The sequence below is a fragment of the Neovison vison genome, chromosome 2 (genome assembly GCF_020171115.1).
Source record: "Neovison vison isolate M4711 chromosome 2, ASM_NN_V1, whole genome shotgun sequence".
In the NCBI taxonomy this organism is placed as follows: domain Eukaryota; kingdom Metazoa; phylum Chordata; class Mammalia; order Carnivora; family Mustelidae; genus Neogale; species Neogale vison.
Genome location: NC_058092.1, coordinates 79,096,933 through 79,122,100, shown reverse-complemented (window position 1 = coordinate 79,122,100; position 25,168 = coordinate 79,096,933). Strand labels below are relative to the sequence as shown.

The 25,168-nt window shown below is 36.5% G+C and overlaps 1 protein-coding gene across 6 annotated transcripts in view; it reads left to right on the top strand.

The window, feature by feature from the left end:
* EVI5 (ecotropic viral integration site 5) overlaps positions 1 to 25,168 on the top strand; it is a 202,971-nt gene that overhangs the window by 96,736 nt on the left and 81,067 nt on the right. For all 6 annotated transcript variants that reach the window (XM_044238685.1, XM_044238684.1, XM_044238686.1 and 3 more), the window contains 3 exons: positions 13,058 to 13,192; positions 22,726 to 22,866; positions 23,987 to 24,145. In XM_044238685.1, coding sequence (XP_044094620.1) covers positions 13,058 to 13,192; positions 22,726 to 22,866; positions 23,987 to 24,145 — 435 coding nt within the window. The remainder of the gene's footprint in view (positions 1 to 13,057; positions 13,193 to 22,725; positions 22,867 to 23,986; positions 24,146 to 25,168) is intronic.

Genomic DNA, 25,168 nt, shown 5'->3' with positions numbered 1-25,168 from the left:
AACCGCTTAATATATAAGAGGTTTTACTTGGGCTGATGGAAATGTTTTAGAATTAGGTAGAATTGGTAGTTACAGAACATTTCGAATATCCTAAATGCCACCTAATTGTTCACTTTAAAATGATTGTTTGAATTTTGCCTCTATAAATTGTTTAAAGAGACTACAGAAATGAAGGAATGAAGGTGTGTATTAGGCTCAAGGAAATAACACATTTAGTTTGAGTGATTGCAGTAGATGGTGGGAATAAGGGACAATGTATGACATCACAGTGCTGGAATCCATTAGTTAAGGTCAGGGTAGGATCAGAAGCAAGTGAGCTAGCTCTGTATGAAGAACCTGAGAAGAAGCCCTTAGGGCTGGGGATGGGCATGTCTTAATTGTGGTCACATTGAGATGAATATTGGAAATTAAATAGCATAATAGTTAATGAGGGTGACTCCCTCACAGTGAATTTTCAGGAGTGAAGGATCAAGGTGGTCTGCCTGTAACTGCTGGATACAACATACTAGTTACAATTGGGGGAAAAATGGAAAAAGATGGAAAAAAGATGCACTATGCAAACACTAAGCAGAAGACTGGAGTGTTTGTACTTACATCTCCTAAAGTATACTTCAAAACAAGAAATAGTTCCTAGAATAGAGAAAATCATGATGGTTATAGGGTGAGTTCAGAGATGTAACTATCTTATTTAGGATTGTGTGTGTTTATAAATACATGTCTCCTAACGTGTGTGCTCCTAACAATAGAGGAGTGTGAAGCTGGACTGATAGAACTGAAAGGTGAAATAGACAAATCCACAGTTATGGTTGGAGTCAATCCCTGTCTCAGTAACGGATGAAACAAGTAGTTGGAAAATCAATACAGACGTAGAAGACCTGTGCAAGGTTATCAACCAACTTGATCTGCTTGGCCATTTATGCAACACTCTACCTAGTAACAGTAGAATACATATTCTTGTCAAGTGCACATAGAACATTTACAAAGATCATATTCTGGTCCATAAAACAAATGTTAACAAATTTAAAGTTATTGAAATCATACAAAGTGTCTCCTTTGACTCTAAACAGCATTCAGTTAGAAATTAATAATATCTGGAAAATCCCCCAAATATTAGGAAATTAATGCATTTTTATCCATGTATCAAAGAGAAAAATCTCAAAGGAAGTTAGAATATAGTGAATTAAATGAAGACAACATTATCAAAATTTGTAGGATTCACCTAAAGTAGTGAAAAATTAAAAATTTTTTTTAAATTTAAAATTTAAAGTAGTGGAAAATTTATAGCATTGAATGCTTATATTAAGAAAGGAAAAAAGTCTCAAACCAATATTCTAAGGTTAAGAAACTAGACATATAAGAGGAAATCCAACCTAAAGCAGGTAGAAGGAATAAGAAATAAAAAGTAAAAATCAGTGAAATTGAAAACAGTACAGAATGAAAATAGAGGGGCGCTTGGGTGGCTCAGTCGGTTAGCTCTCTGCTTTAGTTGGGCTCAGGTCATGATCCAAGGGTCCTGGGATCAAGCCCCACGTCAAGCTTCCTGCTCAGCGGGTAATCTGCTTCTCCCTCCATCTCTGTCCCTCCCCATGTTCATGCTCTCTCTCAGTCTCCCTCTCTCAAATAAATAAAATCTAAAAAACATCAGACAAAAATAGAGAAAATCCATGAAACCAAGTGCTGGTTCTTTGAAATCATGAATAAAGTTGTTAAGCTTCTGTCTAGACTGACTAAAGGGAGAAGAAACAGTAATCAATGTCAGGGATAACTGATTTCTGACAGATGGAGCCAAGTTGTCTTGTCTCATTTTCTGGAGTTCTGCAGGGTGTTATATTTCCTATAAATTAGATTGAGTTTAAAAACGTTAACATCTAGTGATGGATAATGTTGTGAATTTTATTTTGCTTTAAATTAGAAAGCACATAACATAAGTTGTTCCTGCTATAGTAATACTGTTTGATTACCATGCTGAGTTTGGTTACTACAGCCTCTCTGCCTTGTAAAAATAAGGTTTTTTCTATGCAACTATTAAGTAATCTTTTGGGGGGAATACTTCTGTATCAAATAGATATCTTCTATTCAGTTTTTACTTAATGGTTTTAGCATCCACTGACTGGGTTTCCAGAATGGTGATTTTCATGTTTTCTCATTTTTTCCTACACATACTAGCTAATGTTTCTCTATAAAGAGACCTCTCTCTTTTTTCCTCTTTAATCTCTTATACTTATGGACTCCCATATCACTCCAGATTCGTAGACTTGTGTTTGTTCAATGTTTCATATGATTTTTAATTATTTTTAATGCTGTTGTTGTATAGTTATATGCCATACTTATTTCACAATAATATACAACTTTTGAGCAGCAGTTTTTAAAAGGTAAATTTTTATTTTTAATTAATTTTGATTATTGATGTTCTTTAAAAGGCATTTCCTTCTCTTGTTCTTTTTTTTTTTTTTTAAAATATTATTTTAGATATGGCTGGGTGGCTTAGTCGGTTAAACATCTGCCTTCAGCTCAGGTCATGATCTCGGTGTCCTGGGATCAAGCCCCACGTTGGACTCCCGGCTTGGCGCAGAGCCTGCTTCTCTCTCTTCTCTCCACTTGTGCTCTCTCTTGCTATCTCTGTCTCTGACTCTGTCTCTCTTTCTCTCTCAAATAAATAAAATCTTTTTAAAAAAAAAATTAGAGAAAGCGCACATATACGCAAGTGGGGAACTGGGGGAGTAGCAGATTGGGAGGGAGAGGATGGGGGAAGCCCACTCTGCACTGAGGTAGAACCTGACTTGGGGCTCAATATCACAACCCCAAGATCATGACCTGAGCCAGAACCAAGAGTTGGACACTCAACTGACTGAGCTGCACAGGCACCCCTAAAAAGCATTTCTGCAGTTGCAAGTAATGATTGTGTTTGACAGTCATCTTCATTTTATGCTGACCCTGATAGCTTGAACCTGATATTGTTGGTTTTCAAAAATGATCTAGTGAATTTATTAGAAAATTTAGTATTTAGTACACTAAATAAAATTTAATACTTAGTATTTAGTAGTAGTATGTTAAATATTAGATATTAAACTAGCCATAAGATAAAACCAAGCATTAAGATTAAACGGTTCCTTTAAGTATTTGTTTTACGTGTTCCATGCAGTGCATAGAAGTAGAAATGATCCAATGATACTTCATACAGTTACATGTTTGACTCTGGACCTTTTGAGTGTGGTAGGACATGAATAGATTTTTAGACAAAATTTCCTGGTAACCAAGTGTCACTAGTCTTGCTTGATCTATTTAAGGTTTTTGCCCTATACATGAGTGCTTATCATTTAGGTAATTCTGAATAAGCAGTTTTGTCCAGCAGTTTGTTGGCTAGGATTAAGCATAAACAAGAATTTTAACTGCTGAATGCTAAAATGACTGACTTTTGAAGTTCTTTGGGACCATTGTAATTTTTAAAAAAATTCAGGGGAGGCTAGAAAAGGTTTCTTCTGACATTCCTTCCTTTTCCTATAATTCCAGAAGAAAACAGGAAAGAATTATGTGATACTTTTAAGTATCAAGGATTTGGGGCACCTGGGTGGCTCAGTTAGTTAAGTGTCTGCCTTCAGTTCAGACCATGATCCTCAGGATCTTGGGATTGAGCCCCATGTTGGGCTTCCTGGTAGTGGGGAGTCTGCTTCTCCCTTTGCCCCTCGCTGCTGCTTGTGCTTGCTTGCTGGCTCTCTCTCTCTCAAATAAATAAATAAAATCTTAAAAAAAAAACAAACCCAAAACCAAGGATTTGATATGAGGAATAAAAACTAATCTTATTTAAAATGAATACACAAGTGGTGCCTGGGTGGCTCAGTGGGTTAAGCCTCTGCCTTCAGCTCAGGTCATGATCTCAGGGTCCTGGAATCGAGCCCCGCATAGGGCTTTCTGCTCAGGGGGGAGCCTGCTTCCCCCGCCACCCCCGCTGCCTGCCTCTCTGCCTACTTGTGATCTCTGTCTGTCAAATAAAATCTTTAAAAATAATAATAAAATAAAATGAACACAAATAAAGGTTAATAAACTAAAAACCAGTTTCTCAGTGGAAGTTGTGAAATCTAGATAATTTATTTTAGAAAAAGTGTTTATTCAGCAGCATTGGTAATTACCCCACACCTGATTTACCTAGTGGGTTTACTTGTCTTTATGAATATGGGAGTTAATGTTTAACATATCTTCCTGCATTCTAAACCTTTAGCTCTACCTCAGTGACATTTCAAAAAAAAAAAAAAAAGCCATTTAATTTGTAACTACTGGTAAGTTTACCTAAGTCTTTCTAAAAATTCAAATAAAGAAATGACTTTACACATATTGTAAAGTCTTAACAGTGTTCATCAGTATGCCTATAAATCTGGACAGAAGTTTTCTTTCAAAACTAATTTTGATATTAGTCTAAAATGTTTTATATTCATATGTAGTCTTTTCTTATCTACTTAAATAATAAATGAGCCTTCACTTTAATGAAGTATTATTTTCTTAACATTTTCTTCAGCATTAAAAAAAAAATCTTGCAGTTTGAGTATATAAATAAGCAGAGACAAACTTCTGCCTTAAAGGATGTATGTGTTTTCTAAGATGTTGGGAACAAATCATTTTAGAAGGATATACCAATTTTTCAAAAAAATTCAGTGTGGTAGATCTTTAAATAGTACATCCATATTGCTTGAATTTTTTAAAAAAAATAGCTATTTGGAGCATGTGGTTCAGAGGATTACAGACATCTTTTTGGGGTCATATGCTGAAGGTGAGAGCAAGATATTTTTTTTTAATTGAAGTACAGTTGACATTAAGTTAACTTCAGATGTACAACAATGACTCAGTAATTCTGTACATTACAAAATGCTCATCACAATAAAAGTGTATTACAGTGTTATTGACTATATTCCTTATGCTGTGCTTTTCATCCCGTGACTGACTTATTTTAATACTGGGAGTGTATACTGCTTAATCCCCTTTACCTAATTCACACAGCCCTCCTCTCCCCCCACCTTTGGCAAACACTCCTATTTATGAGTCCATTTCTCTCTTTGTTGTTACTGTTGTTGTAAGATATAATTTTTTACTTAATTTTTTTCTGCTATGATTTTGTTTTATGGTACAGAATCCTAGTCTGGAGTACTTGCCTTGTATAAATAGTTTTTTTCAAGTGCTTTACTTATTTTTTAAAAGATTTTATTCATTTATTTTTGACAGACAGAGATCACAAGTAGGCAGAGAGGCGGGTGGGGAGTGAGGGGGAAGCTGGCTCCCTGCCAAGCAGAGAGCCTGATGCATGGCTCTGAATTCCAGGACCCTGGGATCATGACCTGAGCTGAAGGCAGAGGCTTAACCCACCTAAGCACCCCTTTTAGAATGCTTTAAATATGACAGTAGATATGTACCATATTTCCATACTATTATAAATTTTATTTATTTTTGAAACATATTGATTTTATAGGTTATTTTTACAACATTCAGTTACCCTGTGCTTAACATACAGTATAGAGGGATATAATAATATTAGTAATGGAGGGGTGTTGTTATTTAATCAAAGCACAGTTGACATGTTAGTTTCAGGTGTATAACATAGTGATTCAAAAATTCTATGCATTATGAAATGCCCACTACAGTAAGTGTAGTTATTATCTATCACCATACAAAGTTACTATGATTGACTGTATTCCCTGTACTATTCTTTTCATGTTGTTGATTTTTCCTTCCATTCTTTTGGTGGGGGAGGGACAGAGGGAAAGGGAGAGAGAATCTTAAGACATGGATTGAGACATGGGGCTCAATCTCATGATTGAGGTCATGACCTGAGCCAAAATCAAGAGTCAGATGCTTAACTGACTACACCACCCAGACATCCCATATTGTTGTTCCAGACATCCCATATTGTTTTTGAACCAAGAGTTGACTGCTTTATTCAGCAAATATTGCTTGCTCATTTACTATGAAAAGCACAGTTTAGTTCTGACAGTACAGTAGCAAATAAGCCAAACTTTCTGGCATTGCTTGTATATATAGAGATAGATATTTTACAAATGAATTGCATAGTTAGTTACTTAATTAGAACTGTGATATATACTACAAAAGAGAATATAGAGTTCCATGAAATGTGTGGGTTCCTAAACAGGATGTATAATTATCAGGTTTTGAACTTAGTTACTTAATTTATAATTAAATTCAGGGAATATTTGATATATTTGTGTAGGCAATTCTTTTTCCAGTTGGAATTTTTTTTTACTTCATAATATACAAATTTTTGCTTTTCACTGTATCACTCATATATCCTTCAAATATTGAATGTGAGAATTAATTTTTTTGTTTTACTCAAGACACAAGAAAAAAAGATAACTAAGGGTTTTACTGTAACTTATCTTACCTTTTAACTTTTGTAACACCAGAAAAACATATGGGATTGAAAGGCAGAGACTAAAAACAATTTCTGTTTCTTTGGAGAGGTATTGCTGGTATCATAGAAACATAAAGAGATTCATTGACTCAAATGAACTTGATGTTAAGTATAGGGAAGTCATTCATTAATTATAGACTTTTGAATAAATTGTTCCTTGTTGGATTATTAGCCATCATAATTGTAGCAGTTTTCATTTGCTAAGTCCATTTTTTCCAGGTTACGAATGTCAATATGAAATAAACTTTTCTAAGAATTTATTATAGGGGAACTGGGTGGCTCAGTAGTTAAGGGTCTGCCTTTGACTCAGGTCATGATTCTGGGGTCCTGGGATCCCGGAATGCTCAGTGGGGAGCCTGCTTCTCCCTCTCCATCTCCCCTGTGCTTGTGTTCCTTTTCTCACTGTCTCTATCTCTCATAAATAAATAAAATCTTTTAACAAATTATTGTAAGAATGTTACATGAGATGTTTAGATTATTTTTAGATGCTTAGATTTAAAAATTTTTTTTTATTATTTTAAAGTTTTTTTTCTTTTGATCCATTTGAGAGAGAGAGGGCAAGAGAGAACATGAGAGGGGAGAAGGTCAGAGGGAGAAACAGACTCCCCATGGAGCCGGGAACCTAATGCGGGACTCGATTCTGGGACTCTGGGATTGTGACCTGAGCTGAAGGCAGTCACTCAACAACCAAGCTACCCAAGCACCTAGATGCTTAGATTTTTAATATTATGTAATTCTTAAAATTCTTAAAATAATATATATTAGAACAGTATATTAATTTCTTAAAAATAGTATTTCAGTCCTTAAATGGCTTAAAAGTTTAAAACCATGGGCTCTGCAGCCCATACTCCAATTAACAGAGGTGGCAATTGCTGTATGACTTTGCTAGGTTTTTTTAGTTTTCTTCATATAAACAAACAAACAAAGCACCCTGTCTTATAAATAACACTTTCCTTTTTTTTGTATAAAATTAAAAAAAAATAGAAACGGGTAGTTTATAGTCCATAGTAGCATTTAAAAAAATTTTTTTTAATTTATTTTTTATTTATTTTCAGCATAACAGTATTCATTATTTTTGCACCACACCCAGTGCTCCATGCAATCCGTGCCCTCTATAATACCCACCACCTGGTACCCCGACCTCCCACTCCCCGCCCCTTCAAAACCCTCAGATTGTTTTTCAGAGTCCATAGTCTCTCATGATTCACCTCCCCTTCCAATTTCCCCCAACTCCCATCTCCTCTCTATCTCCCTATGTCACAGTAGCATTTTTTAACATTGTCACTTGATGCCAATTCTTCAGTCACAGATTATGTGTACTTAGAAGTTACTTCTTTGTGCTATAGTTTGTCCTGTGTATTATAGAGGGTTGTTAAGACTTAAGGGAGTTGGTACTCTAGGGTAATGCCTGGCACATAGTGAGGGATTAATAAATGGTATACCTAATATTAGGATTAGTATTGACATTATTCTATTATTATTATTCTACCAGCTTGTTTGGCAAATGTCATAGGCTGCTTGTAGTAAGAGCTAAAACTGACATGGCAAAATTTTCAGTAGACTAAACATTAATAGAATTATCACTTTCCTATTTAGATACGTAAAAATTTGAACCAAGAAAAAAAATTTGAACTAAGAAAATTGGAAATGGTAGAAATAATGACCAAAACCAGATTCAGTTGCAGAAGCTCTAATGGGTCATATTTGAAATGGACCAAAACCCAGACAAAAATAAAACTTCTAAATCACTCAATTTAATCTTATTTGTAAAATTTATCGTACACTAGTCAGGATTCTTCAGAGACAGAGAAGCAGTAGGGGAGACACACACATATGCACAAACACACAAAGAGTTTTATTGAGAATAAATGGCCCATACTATTACAAAGGCTGAGAAATCCCATGCCTGCCACCTGCTGTCTGGAGACCTGGGAAAGCCAGTGGCATAATTCTAGTTACAGTTCAAAGGCCTAAGAACCAGGGAAGGTGATGGTATAAATTCCGGTCCAAGGGTAGGAGAAGACCCATGTCCCAGCTCTGGCAAGTGGGCAGGAAGTAAATATTCCCTTCATCCTCCCTTCGCTTTTTGTTCTCTTCTGGCCCTTAGTGGTTTGGATGATGCCCACCCACATTGGGAGGGCAATCTACTGAGTCACCTGGAAACACCCTCAGACACACCCAGAAGTAATGTTTAGTCTGGGCCCATGGCCTAGTCAAGTTGACACACAAAACTAACCATCATAAGTCCAACCTTTGTCAACTTGACAATCATACTTAGTCTCCACATAAAGACAACAAGGTCATAATTCTGCCTAACATGATACAATTAGCCTGTGCACAGCTGAAAATGCACTAATGCCTTCCCCAGAAGAGAAATAAAAGTCTTTCAGTGGTGTTTTCTTGCTATCTTAAAACTTAAATACTATGATGTAAAATTAACAATTCTTAAATACTTTGATATAAAATCATTTCATCTTTGTAAGGAAGTAAAAGAGGAATGAAAACACACACATACTCATAGCAAAATTAGAAGGGAATACTCGTGACAGTTACAGTCCACATTTCTGTCATGTGGTCATAGCTACTATTTATAACTGCCATCTTCCACTATCCATTCTATTCCCTTTGCTTTCAACAAGCACTTCAGCTGATTGTAATTCTTTGTCTGGTGAGATAACCCAGACCTTCATTCATGAGGAGTCTAGGCCATTAGTAATCCTTTTTAATTTTTCATCGACCTTAATCACAGGGCATGATAATACGAAGAGAGACCGTAAAGGATCTTCTGTGTTCCGCATATTTTCTTCATTTCTACCTCTTGATTCCTGGACTTGTGAATTTTGATTGTGGGAGAAAAGGCACCATATATTGGATGCTGATTCAGAGCACATTCATCATTCTGGAGAACCTTGCCCCAGACCTCTAAGATACTTAGTTTTCAAAAGGTCGTTCTACCATTCTGTCAGGTCAGCTGCTTCAGAATGTTAGGAAACATGGCAAGACTAGTGAATTCCATGAGCATGGGCCTATTGTTGCACTTTTTTTGATATTAGGTGAATTTTTTGATCAGAAGCAATGCTTTGTGGAATGCCATGACAATGAATAAGGCATTCTATAAGTCCATAGATAGTAGTTTTGACAAGAGCATTCATGTGCAGGGAGGGCAAATCAATATCCAAAGTATTTTTAACAATAAAATCAAAATGCTGCCCCTTCCATGATGAAAGCAGTCCAGTATGAGCAACATGCCATGATAGCTGGCTAGTCACCCCAGGGGATGATGTCATATCAGGTGCTCAGGGTTAATCTTTGCTGCTGGCAGATTAGACTCTCAGCAGTGGCCATAACCTCAGTGAATGGAAGTCTGTGTTGCTAAAGCCACGCATAACCTCCATCCCTCCCACTATGGCTGCTTTGTTCATAAGCCTATTGGACAGTGATGGATAGCTGAGGAAAGAGGCTGACTGGTATCCACAAAATAGGTCAACTAATCCAATTGATTTTTAAAATCCTCTGTGGAGGTCACCCTTTGATGAGCATTCCCATGGGGCACAAATAAATATCTTCATGGTTTTTTTTTTGTTTTTTTTTTATCTTGTAAAATATTTATTCCATTTTTTACATTTATCATTTTTTCCATCTGGAATTTATTTGTACACATGAAGTAAGATGGAGGTCCAAATTTACTTTCTTCTTCCAGCAGGATACCAGCTGAACTCACATGATTTTATCTATTTATTTATTTACTTAAGTAGTTTTTTTTTTAATTTAATTTTTTTATTTTTTATAAACATATATTTTTATCCCCAGGAACATCTTCATGTTTTTAGCCCATTCAGAGAGGTCTCTCTACATCTTCTGTGAATTTCTTTGTCATCACTTTTCCCTTCCTCCACATTAAACCAAGGCATATCTGGCATTTCTAGTTCACTCACAATGGCCATCTTCTGGTCCATGTTTCAGCCAACCAAACAAATGCTAGAACCTTCTCTAACTCCCTAAGTTACAACACTAATGCAGAATCTCTGCATAGTGAGCCTGTATGCTTATTAAGAACTGATTCCCATGAAAGTACTTTTTGTCCAGTAAAAATGCACATGAATATAATTGGACAGGGCTCATTGTCATTTAGAAAATTGATAATTGGATGAAACTGACTTAGTGGAGTTAGATTCATTCTGAATATTTAATGTATGCCCTCTATGCCTATGCATATGGACTATATTAGATAGTAGACAAAATCACATAGGATGAATCTACAAAATACGAAAACTGAAGATTGACGGAAAGCACAATATTGAAACCCTGGGGACTGATAGACACATACACATGTACATATAGTCATACATACCTATGTCAAGTAGTAGAATTGGCAGAGACATCAGGGAAGATAGGTAGTAGAACTATGGAGGAGTAGCACCTTCAGCTCGGGTCATGATCTCAGGGTCCTGGGATCGAGTCCCGCATCAGGCTCTCTGCTCAGCAGGGAGCCTGCTTCCCTTCCTCTCTCTCTCTGCCTGCCTCTCCGTCTACTTGTGATTTCTCTCTGTCAAATAAATAAATAAAATCTTAAAAAAAAAAAATCTAAGTAAAAGTTTTAAGGGTGGTCAGTTGTGTTAAATTCCATAGACTGTCTAGTATAATAAAGTAAGTACTATAGTAAATATAGTAATATAGTATTAATATAGTTTAATTAATTAATTAAATTAATTAAATATTTAATTAATATATTATTACTATAGTAATATATAAAGTAAGAGCTGAATAAAAGGGCTTATTTACCATTGAGTTTTTATATCGTTACTACATATTGATGTTGTTAGTGATGAGAACAGTTTCAGTATGGTTGAGAACTAAAGTTAGTTTACAGTGGATTGAGGAACAAACCTCCACTCAGTGGGAAGTATGAAAGGAGAAATAACATGTATAAATTATGGAATTTAGAATTTATCCCTTGAATAATAGAGGGCAATTAGAAGTTTTGTAAATTTTCTTGGTAAAAATGTGTTTCCAATATTAGTACTGTTTTTGAGGGGTTTGGGGGTGCCAGATCCTGTGATTCCATTCTCATATGGGCTGCCTGGGCTTGGTGTTTTCCTGGGGATCCCCTGATATAGGGTCTTGGCAAACAAGCATGGACTACAGGTGTCAGGCTTTACACTAGGGCAAAAAATTCTAGTATTACTCATGAAATAACCATGATCTCATTAAACAAAAATTATGGCACCTGCCTTTCGGATGTGGTCATTCCAAAAGAGAGAGTGCCTTTTCCCTATTTAGTAAGGTAAGTATTTACTAAAGTGATATACATGTTGTAGATGTACTCCTTGTATAGAAATACTGTTTCAATAGTACCAGAAAATTCCTAGGAGAAACAATCTGTAATACATAAAATCAAAAAGTCCTCATTTTTAAAATAAGTAAACTATTCATTTAAAAAATCATCTTTTTGGGTAGCTGGGAAAAGGGAGTATCATATTTTAATTAAACATTTAATAGTTTTTAAATAAAGTTTTATTTTGACATCAGTCTTATTCCTAATGTATTAAAGAGTGAGAGGAACTATTCTTTACTCAAGCTAGTCTAATAGGAGATGACTCTCTGACTATTTTGGAATTTTGAGTTGTTTTTTTTCTTTACTGTGTGAATTAAATGTGAACTGATAGTTTCTTTTAGGAAGTCTTACATAATGATGAATTGATCTCTTTTTGCTTTTTTTTTGGAACAGCTTTTTATAGAAACTAGTTTAGAAAGGGATTTCATAAGTGGCTGCATTGGTATTCACATTAAAAAGCAGGAAAGGAAATGGAAAGGTTTCATGCTTCCGTGGTTAATTTCTTTGTACGGCATCTTCTTAATCTCTGTTTCCAGCAGTGATTTTCATGCATATCTTTGAAGAGCTCTACATTCTAAGAGTAAAGACATTTTTATTCTGTTGGGATTTAGGATGGTTCATTTATTGTAGATGCCTTATTTTTATTTAAACATTTTTATTTAAAAATAGATTTTTCAGTAAATGTGTATTTCTGTGGTGTATGACAGTGCTGTCCCATAGCAATATCATTGAGCCACATATGTATTTTAAAATACTGTGTTAAAAGGAGTAATAATTACAGACAAAATTAGTATTCTTAAACTCAGTGTGTGTAAAATATTATTTTAACCTGTAATCAGTATAAAAATTGTTGAGATATTTTGCCTTTTTATTTCATATGAAGTCTTCAAAGTTCAGTTTATATTTACAATTACATCCATTTTCATTTGCACTAGCAACATTTCAAGTGCTGGGTAGCCACATGTGGCTAAGTGGCTACACTGTTGTCCAGGGTCTGTCTGTATAGTCAGAAAATCTTAGTATCTGGATGGATGGACAGATCAGAGAGGATTTTATCTTCCATGAATTGGATTTGATTTGTATAATAACCAGTTACCAACATCGAATAATGTGTGGCATCAGTAGATACCAAACCTGGACTTTCTTATTCCTTGGAAAGTTATTTGGAGTAGATAAGCTAGAAACTGTGGGTAGTTGGAACTTTTACATTTGGTTGCTCATAATAACTGTATTGTGTAATTGCATTTATTTATATTATATGTACATGTTCCTATTGCTACAAAATTTCATTTTATGTCTGTAACTTATAGCATAAATGCAATTCCAACTACAATGAAGATTTTGTGCTGCAACTGGAGAAGGAATTGGTCCAAGCCCGTCTGAGTGAAGCTGAGTCTCAGTGTGCACTAAAGGAGATGCAGGATAAAGTCCTGGATATAGAGAAGGTGAGAACAACATAAATACCGTCACTCCCAAATTAGAAGGGACATGTGATGTACTTATTAAACAGTTAAATTGGACTTGGTGTTTTTATGCATTGGATACCTTATAAGTAACTAAGAGAGGAAAGGAGAAAGAAAATAAGATTCTTAATTATTTGTTGTTGCTATATGACTCAAAGCCACTTTTTTAAGGGTTAAAAAAAAAAAAGGAGTAGAGCCCTTTTAAAGGAAGATAACCAGGGTAATTTGATATGAATAATATTTAATTATTGAAGAAGAGAAACAAGGTATACATAATAACGGTTGTCTTCAAATATTATACCTTTGTCTGCAAGAGGTAGGATATGACTAATACATAAACATTTCAGAAAAAAATCTCATCTGAGTGTTACTGTTAAAATTTTCCAAGCTGGAAGGAGTCAAGATAGCAGAGAAGTAGCAGGCTGAGACTACATCAGGTAGCAGGAGATCCGCTAGATAATTTATCAAACCATTGCAAACACCTACAAATCCAACGGGAGATCGAAGAGAAGAACAGCAATTCTCGAAACAGAAAATCGACCACTTTCTGAAAGGTAGGACCAGCGGAGAAGTGAATCCAAAGTGACAGGAAGATAGACCGTGGGGGGAGGGGCCAGCTCCCTGCAAAGGGTGGAGCAATGGAGCACAAAATCAAGACTTTTAACGGTCTGCTCCACTGAGGGACATCACTCCAGAGGCTAAACTGGGGGGAAGCCCATGCAGGGTCAGCGTAGCCCCAGGTCCCACAGGATCACAGAAGGATCGGGGGTATCTGAGTGTTGCAGAGCTCACAGGTATTAATGTGGGGAAGTCGGCTACAGAGACAGAGCCGAGGAGTGAACTCTCAGCTCAGGGTTACCTTGAACTGGTCGCAGGCTGGGTGAGCTCGGAGCACAGCCAGAGGCTAGGAGACGGGAGTGATTGGGCACTTTTCTCTGAGGGCGCACTGAAGGGTGGGGCCCCGAGCTCTCGGCTCCTCTGGGCCGGAGACGGGGAGGCCACCATTTTCATTCCCGTCCTCCAGAACTCTACGGAAAGCACTCAGGGAAAAAAAGCTCCCGAAAGCAAACCCGGGCTGAGTACCCGGCCCCTGCTAAGGGCGGTGCAATTTCGCCTGGGGCAAAGACACTTGAGAATCACTACAACAGGCTCCTCCCCCAGAAGATCAACAAGAAATCCAGCCAAGACCAAGTTCATTTACCAAGGAGAGCAACGGAATTCCAGAGGAGGAGAAAGCAAAGCACAGAACTCCTGGCTTTCTTCCCATGATTCTTTAGTCTTGAGGTTAATTTAATTTTTTCTTAATTTTTTTTCTTTTGCTAAATTTTTTTTAATTTTTACCCTTTTCTTTTTTAACGTTTTTTAGCTAGTTTACCTTATATATATATTTTTTTCATATTTTTTCTTTGTTTTCTTTTTTTAATATATTTTTTTCTTTCTGAATTTCTTTTTATCCCTTCTCCCCCCCACAATTTGGGTCTCTTCTGATTTGTTTAAAGCGCATTTTCCTGGGGTCTTTGCCACTCTTTTAGTATTTTATTTGTTCCTTCATATACTCTTATCTGGACAAAATGACAAGGTGGAAAAACTCACCACAAAAAAAAGAACAAGGGGCAGTACCAAAGGCTAGGGACCTAATCAATACAGACATTGGTAATATGTCAGATCTAGAGTTCAGAATGATGATTTTCAAGGTTCTAGCTGGGCACGAAAACGGCATGGAGGATATTAAAGAAACCCTCTCTAGAGAGATAAAAGCCCTTTCTGGAGAAATAAAAGAATTAAAATCTAACCAAGTTGAAATAAAAAAAGCTATTAATGAGGTGCAATAAAAATGGAGGCTCTTACTGCTAGGATAAATGAGGCAGAAGGAAGAATTAGTGATATAGAAGACCAAATGACAGAGAATAAAGAAGCTGAGCAAAAGAGGGACAAACAGCTACTGGACCACGAGGGGAGAATTTGAGAGATAAGTGACACCATAAGACGAAACAACATTAGAATAATTGGGATCCCAGAAGAAGAAGAAAGAGAGAGGGGAGCAGAAGGTATATTGGAGAGAATTATTGTAGAGAATTTCCCTAATGTGGCAAAGGGAACAAGCATCAAAATCCAGGAAGTACAGAGAATATCCCTCAAAATCAACAAGAATAGGTCCACACCCCGTCACCTAATAGTAAAATTACAAGTTGTGGTGACAAAAAGAAAATCCTGAAACCAGCCCGGGAAAAGAAGTCTGTAACATACAATGGTAAAAATATTAGATTGGCAGCAGACTTATTCACAGAGACCTGGCAGGCCAGAAAGAACTGGCATGATATATTCAGAGCACTAAATGAGAAAAACATGCAGCCAAGAATACTATATCCAGCTAGGCTATCATTGAAAATAGGAGAGATAAAAAGCTTCCAGGACAAACAAAAACTGAAAGAATTTGCAAACACCAAACCAGCTCTACAGGAAATATTGAAAGGGGTCCTCTAAGCAAAGAGAGAGCCTAAAAGTAGTAGACCAGAAAGGAACAGAGACAATAAACAGTACCAGTCACCTTACAGGCAATACAATGGCACTAAATTCATATCTCTCAATAGTTACCCTGAATGTTAATGGGTTAAATGCCCCAGTCAAAAGACACAGGGTATCAGAATGGATAAAAAAACAAAACCCATCAATATGCTGCCTACAAGAAACTCATTTTAGACCCGAAGACACCTCCAGATTTAAAGTGAGGGGGTGGAAAAAAATGTACCATGCTAATGAACATCAGAAGAAAGGTGGAGTGGCAATCCTTACACCAGATTAATTAGATTTTAAGCCAAAGACTATAATAAGAGATGAGGAAGGACACTCATCTCTGTCCAACAAGAAGGGTCTGTCCAACAAGAAGATCTAACAATTTTAAATATCTATGCCCCTAATGTGGGAGCAGCCAACTATATAAGCCAACTAATAACAAAATCAAAGAAACACATCAACAATAATACAATAATAGTAGGGGACTTTAACACTCCCCTCACTGAAATGGACAGATCATCCAAGCAAAAGATCAACAAGGAAATAAAGGCCTTAAATGACACACTGGACCAGATGGACATCACAGATATATTCAGATCATTCCATCCCAAAGCAACAGAATACACATTCTTCTCTAGTGCACATGGAACATTCTCCAGAATAGATCACATCCTGGGTCATAAATCAGATCTCAGCCGGTATCAAAAGATTGGGTTCATTCCCTGCATATTTTCAGACCACAATGCTCTGAAGCTAGAACTCAATCACAAGAGGAAATTTGGAAAGAACCCAAATACATGGAGACTAAACAGCATCCTTCTAAAGAATGAATGGGTCAACCAAGAAAAAAAAAGAAGAATTGAAAAAATTCATGGAAACAAATGACAGTGAAAACACAATGGTTCAAAATCTGTGGGACACAGCGAAGGCAGTCCTGAGAGGAAAATATATAGCAATACAAGCCTTTCTCAAGAAACAAGAAAGGTCTCAGGTACACAACCTAACCCTACACCTAAAGGAGCTGGAGAAAGAACAACAAAGAAAGTCTAAACCCAGTAGGAGAAGAGAATAATAAAGATCAGAGCAGAAATCAATGAAATATAGCATGGAGGACAAGGGGCGTTAGAGAGGAGAAGGGAATTTGGGTAAATTGGAAGGGGAGGTGAACCATGAGAGACTATGGACTCTGAAAAACAATCTGAGGGGTTTGAAGTGGGGGGGGTGGGAGGTTGGGGTACCAGGTGGTGGGTATTATAGAGGGCACGGCTTGCATGGAGCACTGGGTGAGGTGAAAAAATAATGAATAATGTTTTTCTGAAAATAAATAAATTGAAAAAAAAATGCTGCAACAACTAAAAAAAAAAATCAATTAAATAGGAACAAACAAACAAAAAAAACCAATAGAACAAATCAATGAAACTAGGAGCTGGTTCTTTGAAAGAATTAGTAAGATTGATAAACCTCTGGCCAGACTTATCAAAAAGAAAAGAGAAAGGATCCAAATAAATAAAATCATGAATGAAAGAGGAGAGATCACAACCAACACCAAGGAAATACAAACAGTTATAAGAACATACCATGAGCAGCTCTACGCCAATAAATTTGACAAATCTGGAAGAAATGGATGCATTCCTAGAGACATATAAACTAACCAGGAAGAAATAGAAAACCTGAACAGACCCATAACCAGTAAGGAGATTGAAGCTGTCATCAAAAATCTCCACAATTGTTATGGCAATTTTTTATGTATATTAGATAATAGGTAAATGAATTTAGCCAAATTTCAACAGTGGAAAAAAAAAATTCTCCAAACAAACAAAAGTCCAGGGCCAGACGGCTTCCCAGGGGAATTCTACCAAACATTTAAAGAAGAATTAATTCCTATTCTCCTGAAACTGTTCCAAAAAATAGAAATGGAAGGAAAACTTCCAAAGTCATTTGATGAGGTCAGCATCACCTTGATCCCCAAACCAGACAAGGATCCCATCAAAAAAGAGAATTACAAACCAATATCCTTGATGAACACAGATGCGAAAATTCTCACCAAAATACTAGCCAGTAGGACCTAATAAACATTAGAAGGATTATTCACCACCACCAAGTGGGATTTATTCCAGGGCTGCAAGGTTGGCTCAACACCCGCAAAACAATCAATGTAATACAACACGTTAATAAAAGAAAGAACAAGAACCATATGATACTCTCAATAGATGTTGAAAAAACATTTGACAAAGTGCAGCATCCCTTCCTGATCAAAACTCTTCAAAATGTAGGGATAGAGGACACATACCTCAATATTATCAAAGCCATCTATGAAAAACCCACCGCAAATACCATTTTCAATGGAGAAAAACTGAAAGCTTTTCTGCTGAGGTCAGGAACACGGCAGGCATGTCCATTATCACCACTGCTATTCAACATAGTACTAGAAGTTCTAGCCTCAGCAACCAGACAACAAAAGGAAATTAAAGGCATCCAAATCGGCCAAGAAGAAGTCAAACTATCACTCTTTGCAGGTGATATGATACTATATGTGGAAAACCCAAAGACTCCACTCCAAAACTACTAGAACTCGTACAGGAATTCAGTAAAGTGTCAGGATATAAAATCAATGCACAGAAATCAGTTGCATTTCTCTACACCAACAACAAGACAGAAGAAAGAGAAATTAAGGAGTCAATCCTATTTACAATTGCACCCAAAACCATAAGATACCTAGGAATAAACCTAACTGAAGAGGCAAAGAATCTGTACTCAGAAAACTATAAAGTACTCATGAAAGAAATTGAGGAAGACTTAAAGAAATGGAAAAATGTTCCATGCTTCTGGATTAGAAGAACAAATATTGTGAAAATGTCTATGCTACCTAAAGCAGTCTACACATTTAATGCAATCTCTATCAAAATACCATCCATTTTTTTCAAAAAAATGGAACAAATAATCCTAAAATTTATATGGAACCAGAAAAGACCTCGAATAGCCAAAGGAATATTGAAAAAGAAAGCCAGAGTGGGTAGCATCACAATTCTGGACTTTAAGCTCTATTACAAAGCTGTCATCATGAAGACAGTATGGTTCTGGCACAAAAACAGACACATAGATCAATGGAACAGAATAGAGAGCCCAGAAATAGACCCTCAACTCTATGGTCAACTTATCTTCGACAAATCAGGAAAGAATGTCCAATGGAAAAAAGACAGCCTCTTCAATAAATGGTGTTGGGAAAATTGTACAGCCACATGCAGAAAAATGAAATTGGACCATTTTTTTACACCACACATGAAAATAGACTCAAAATGGAAGAAGGACCTCAATGTGAGAAAGGAATCCATCAAAATCCTTGAGGAGAAAACAGGCAGCAACCTCTTCAACCTCAGCCACAGCAACGTCTTCCTAGGAACATCACCAAAGGCAAGGGAAGCAAGGGCAAAAATGAACTATTGGGATTTCAAGATTTCAAGATTAAAAGCTTTTGCACAGCAAAGGACTCAGTTAACAACCAAAAGACAACTGATAGAATGGGAGAAGATATTTGCAAATGACATATCAGATAAAGGGCTAGTGTCCAAAATCTGTGAATAACTTAGCAAACTCAACACCCAAAAAACAAATAATCCAATCAAGAAATGGGCAGAGGACATGGACAGACATTTCTTCAAAGAAGACATCCAGATGGCCAACAGACACATGAAAAAGTGCTCCACGTCACTCAGCATCAGGGAAATACAAATTAAAACCACAATGAGATAGCACCTCACACCAGTCAGAATGGCTAAAATTAACAAGTCAGGAAATGAAAGATGCTGGCAAGGATGCGGAGAAAGGGGAACCCTCCTACACCGTTGGTGGGAATGCAAGCTGGTGCGACCACACTGGAAAACAGCATGGAGCTTCCTCAAAAAGTTGAAAAGAGAACTACCCTATGACCAGCAATTGCACTACTGGATATTTACTCTAAAGATACAAACGTAGTGATCCAAAGGGGCACGTGCACCCGAATGTTTATAGCAGCAATGTCCACAATAGGCAAACTATGGAAAGAACCTAGATGTTCATCAACAGATGAATGGATAAAGAAGTTTTGGAATATATACACAATGGGATACTATGCAGCCATTAAACAAATAAAATCTTTTTTTTTTTTTAAAGATTTTATTTATTTATTTGACAGAGAGAAATCACAAGTAGATGGAGAGGCAGGCAGAGAGAGAGAGGGAAGCAGGCTCCCTACTGAGCAGAGAGCCCGATGCGGGACTCGATCCCAGGACCCTGAGATCATGACCTGAGCCGAAGGCAGCGGCTCAACCCACTGAGCCACCCAGGCGCCCAAACAAATAAAATCTTGCCATTTGCAATGACATGGATGGAACTAGAGGGTATCATGCTTAGTAAAATAAGTCAATCGGAGAAAGACAACTACCATAAGTCAATTGGAGAAAGACAACTACCATATGATCTCCCTGATATGAGGAAGCAGAGATGCAACATGGGGGGTTGGAGGGTGTAGGAGAAGAAGAAATGAAACAAGATGGGATCAGGAGGGAGACAAACCGTAAGTGACTCTTAGTCTCACAAAACCAACTGAGGGTTGCTGTGGGAAGGGGGGTCTGGAGAGGGGGGTGGGGTTATGGACGTTGGGGAAGGTATGTGCTATGGTGAGTGCTGTGAAGTGTATAAAGCTGGCGATTCAGAGACCTGTACCCCTGGGGATAAAAATACATTATATGTTTATAAAATAAATAAATAAATAAATTTAAAATAAATTAAAAAAAAAAAAACAAAACTTTCCAAGCTACTGTAAGCCACCTCAGGATATGTGGGAAGATCTTAGCCTAAGGTGTACTTAGAAGATAATTTCCTCTTTTCAAGGTGACTAAAGAACTTTAAGGTTAGATAAGAAAAAGAAATGCTTTTAGGTTTCTTAAAATTCTCAGACTTGAAAGTCTGTGTTCTAGATCACACACCCTGTATTTCTTTTTTGTCATCTGTAAAATTATTGATGGCTTGGGCTTTATGGTAAGTTTGTTCTTCTCACGATTAGGTGGTATCTAACTATTGAATCAAAGCTTTATACATAACGAACATGATAGCCTCAAATTGAAATAAAGCAGGGTCCAGCTACCTATAAGTAGTAGTGAAATAATTTTGCTAGAAATGTACTTGCTATTTTTATATAATTTTTTGGAGAATTTATTCTCCTATTTGTTGAGAAAAAGACACCAAGAATGCCATAAAAAATGTATAATAAAATATTAGGTTTCTAAGTTAGGAGTACTGTGGGTACCATAATATAGATAAGAATCTTGATCTTTCAGTTTTGAATATTTGGTAGAAAAAAATGCCCTTGGATCCAGTTTAAAAATGAATTTCTTAAATAGCATTGTTGGTATTCGTGTTATGTAGTAGAAAGGAAATTAGAAGGCTTCATGCTTCCTATGGTTAATTTCTTCATGTAGGATTCTCTTTTAATGCATATACAGTAAATTTCTGGTATGCAATTGAGAAAATACTTAGTCCATTATAAAATTTTATAGTTGGCAAGGATTGCTTTATTCATGATCTCTGTGGGCTAAATTTTTCATGTCCTATTTTATAGTCATATTTTAGAAATATTTTAGAGTTATAAAATTTCGTAGATTCAGTACTTGAAATCTCAGTAGTGCCTCAGTTGACTCAAGGAGATTTTATTAGAGCCTAATTTAGGATCTCTTGGTCATGGCTCAGAGTAATAAGTGCTACCCTGTATCCTAAGGTGGGTCTTTCAGTAGAGCAGGGGATTAGTCTAAATCTTTCACTCTTTTTTTTTAAGATTTTATTTATTTATTTATTTATTTATTACAGAGACAGAGATCACATGTAGGCAGAGAGGCAGGCAGAGGGGGAGGAGTAAGCAAGCTCCCTGCTGAGCAGAGCCCAAAGTGGGGCTCGATCCCAGCACCCTGGGATCATGACCTAAGCCGAAGGCAGAGGCTTTAACCCACTGAACCACCCAGGTGCCCCTAAATCTTATACTCTTTAAGCAAATATTTAGATCACCTTGGTATTAATTTCTTAAATATAAATAATAACTAATGTATAAAGATTTTATACTCTTTTCCAAAGTGACATGCTGAGAAAATACAACAAAACAGGCTTTGGACAATTTGTTTCCATAGATCTTTAAAATATGAATGATGTCCATGCTTTGTTTGGAGTCCTAATCAGGGATTAGTAAGCTTATTGCCATGTTGAAAAACATTTTGCTCATGTTGCTTTAAAACTGATTACTGTTTTATTAAGCAAAGCAAGTTAGACTTTTTGGGTCCTCAAAATTCAGTAGTTACCCTCATACATTCCCTGTGGAAATGTAAAACAGTAAATCTGATTTGGAAAAGCTTGACAGTTTCTTAAAAGTAGCAGTTCAGCTCCTTAGTATAAACTCAAGAGAATTAAAAATATATTTCCACACATTTTTACACAAATGTTCCTAACGTTTTAGTAAGTGGAAACAACTCCAATTTCTGTCAGCTGTGAATGGATAAATAAAATGTAGCATATACACACAATGGACTATTATTTGTCAGTAAAAAGGAATGGACCTTGAAAACACTCTAGGTGAAAGAAGTTAGTCATAAATGGCCACGTATTGTGTGATTCCATTGATATGAAACGTCCAGAATAGACAAATCCATAGAGATAGAAAGTAGACTATTGGTTGTCAGGGGCTGTGGGGAGGGGAAATGTGGAGTGACTGCTAATGGGTATAGGGTTTCATTTTGGGGTGATTAAAATGTTCTGAAATTAGATTGTGGTGATGGTTGTACAACCCTGTGAATACTCTTAAAACCATAGATTGGTGCACATTAAAAGGGTAGTTTTATGGTTTGTGATTGATATCTCAGTAAAAGTGTGTAAAATTAAGTATAGTTACATGTAGGATAAAATAGCTCTTACTACACATGTTTTATTTAATTTTATTCTTTAAATTTAAAAATTCCATATTGTATTTTCTCTTGCTTCAGAGAAACAACTCCTTTCCTGATGAGAATAACATTGCAAGACTTCAGGAAGAGCTCATTGCTGTGAAACTGAGAGAAGCAGAAGCTATTATGGGATTGAAAGAACTTAGACAACAAGTCAGGGATTTAGAGGAACACTGGCAGGTATATCATTATATTTTGTATGTTTTTTAAAAAGCAGGTGAAACCTGAATACCCAGTTTGTGTGAATTTGAAGTAGCTGATGATCAACACTAGGATTTGAATTTAAAATGAGAAGGACTCTTTCAGTGTAGAAATCTGAGAGCACTTATAAGTTGAAGGTACCTTTAAGCTGTTTCTCCCTTTTTAATTCATTTAATTAAAAAACAGATAAAATAGAGATCAAGTCTTATATCATTGTGATTTATATAACTTCTCTAAAGAATCAAAAAATTTTCCTTTATATAGGACATATTTCTTCTGTTGATATTAAATCCATTAGTATGAAACAGCAGAGGGTGACACTAACATAAATTTGTCTATCTATACCTTTGTAAACTTTTGAAAATTCGTTATCTAACAAAATCAGGCATTTATATGCCTGCAGATTTATTCACATATGAGGGAAAAGTGTTGACAAGGAACAAACAAACAAAAAAATGAATTTAGAAGACAGAGCAAGAAGGGAGAGAGGGAAGAAAAAAAGCACTCACTATATACCATTTCGGAATAGTGACTTCGGTTTGAATTTGGGGTGGGACTACATCTAGCAAAGACTAAAATTAGTCCTTAACATTGCCACAGCTTTTTTCTTTCCCCAGAAATGTCAGGCAGCAATAAACTGGAAATTAAAAACAAAAGAAAACTAATGCGTCACCATGGATATTTTGAGAACACTACTAATATTCCTTCCTTAATTCATGAATGGCCCCATTTTTTTTTCTTGGGATTTCATTAAAAATGTGGAAATCCCTCTTATAATAAATTTAGGGTAAAAATTGTATTCTTTACAATTTGCCACAGTATAAACAGATTTGAACTATATCTGAGCTTGTATTCCAGATCTGCCACTTGTTGGCTATACTGACCTTTTGAAGTTACTTAATCACGACCATTTCCAACATCTGACCTGGATAATGATGATAATAGTGCCTAACTATTAAGGTTTTCTGGGGATTAAATAAAATAATGTATGTACAGTGCTAAATATAGTAGTGGGCATGAAATAAGTGCCAGGAAAGTCAGCTCTTATTTTGATAGTGGGAATATTTGTTGCAATAAAATTTTTTTTTTTGTCTTTTAGCGCCACTTAGCTCGTACTACTGGGAGGTGGAAAGACCCACCTAAGAAAAATGCTGTGAATGAGTTACAGGATGAACTGATGACCATTCGACTTAGAGAAGCTGAAACTCAGGCAGAAATAAGAGAAATAAAACAAAGGATGATGGAAATGGAAACACAGGTATGATGGGAAAGCCTGGTAGCTTTAAAAAATACCATTAGCATGGTGCCTGGGTGTCTCAGTGGGTTAAAGCCTCTGCCTTCAGCTCAGGTCATGATCCCAGGGTCCTGGGATCGAGACCCGCATTGGGCTCTCTTCTCAGCGGGGAGCCTGCTTCCTCCTCTTTCTCTGCCTACTTTGTGATCTCTGTCAAATAAATAAATAAAATCTTAAAAATACCATTAGCATGGGGTGCCTGCGTGGCTCAATTGGTTAAATACTGGATTCTTAATTTTTGGTTCAGGTCATGAGCTCAGGGTCATGAGATCAAGCCCCACATTGGGTTCCAGACAGATTGTGAAGTCTGCTTAAGATTCTCTCTCTTCCTCTCTTTCTCTGCCCCTCCCACATCCCCTCACATGCTGTCACTCTCTCTCTAAAAACAAAAACAAAAACTATTAGCAGATCAAAAGTTTATGAAGGGAGTTGGGGGAAATTGGAAGGGGAGGTGAATCATGAGAGACTATGGACTCTGAAAAACAATCTGAGGGGTTTGAAGTGGCGGGGGGGCGGTGGGAGGTTGGGGTACCAGGTGGTGGGTATTATAGAGGGCATGGGTTGAATGGAGCACTGGGTGTGGTGAAAAAATAATGAATACTGTTATGCTGAAAATAAATTAATTTAAAAAATATTTATGCACGGGTTATATCATCCTTAAAATAGAGCTAAACGATGGATATATGAAACCGTCTAGACTAATTTCCTAGCCCAAAGAAGAAGGGCTAAAAATTATAGTCTTTGATATCAGAGATTTAGTGTCTTCTTTGGTCTATTCCGCAAAGTTTGAACAAGTCATAAAACTACATTTAACTTTGTTCCCTTGTTGCACAACTTGAGAGGCAATAGTCATGTAGAGCAAAATTTCTCAACCTTGACTATTAAAATGGGTTTTGAATCAGGTAATCCTTTATTTGGGGGACTGACCTGCGCATTGTAGGATGTTTACCAGCATCCTTCTACCAACTCGATCCCAGTATCACTGTA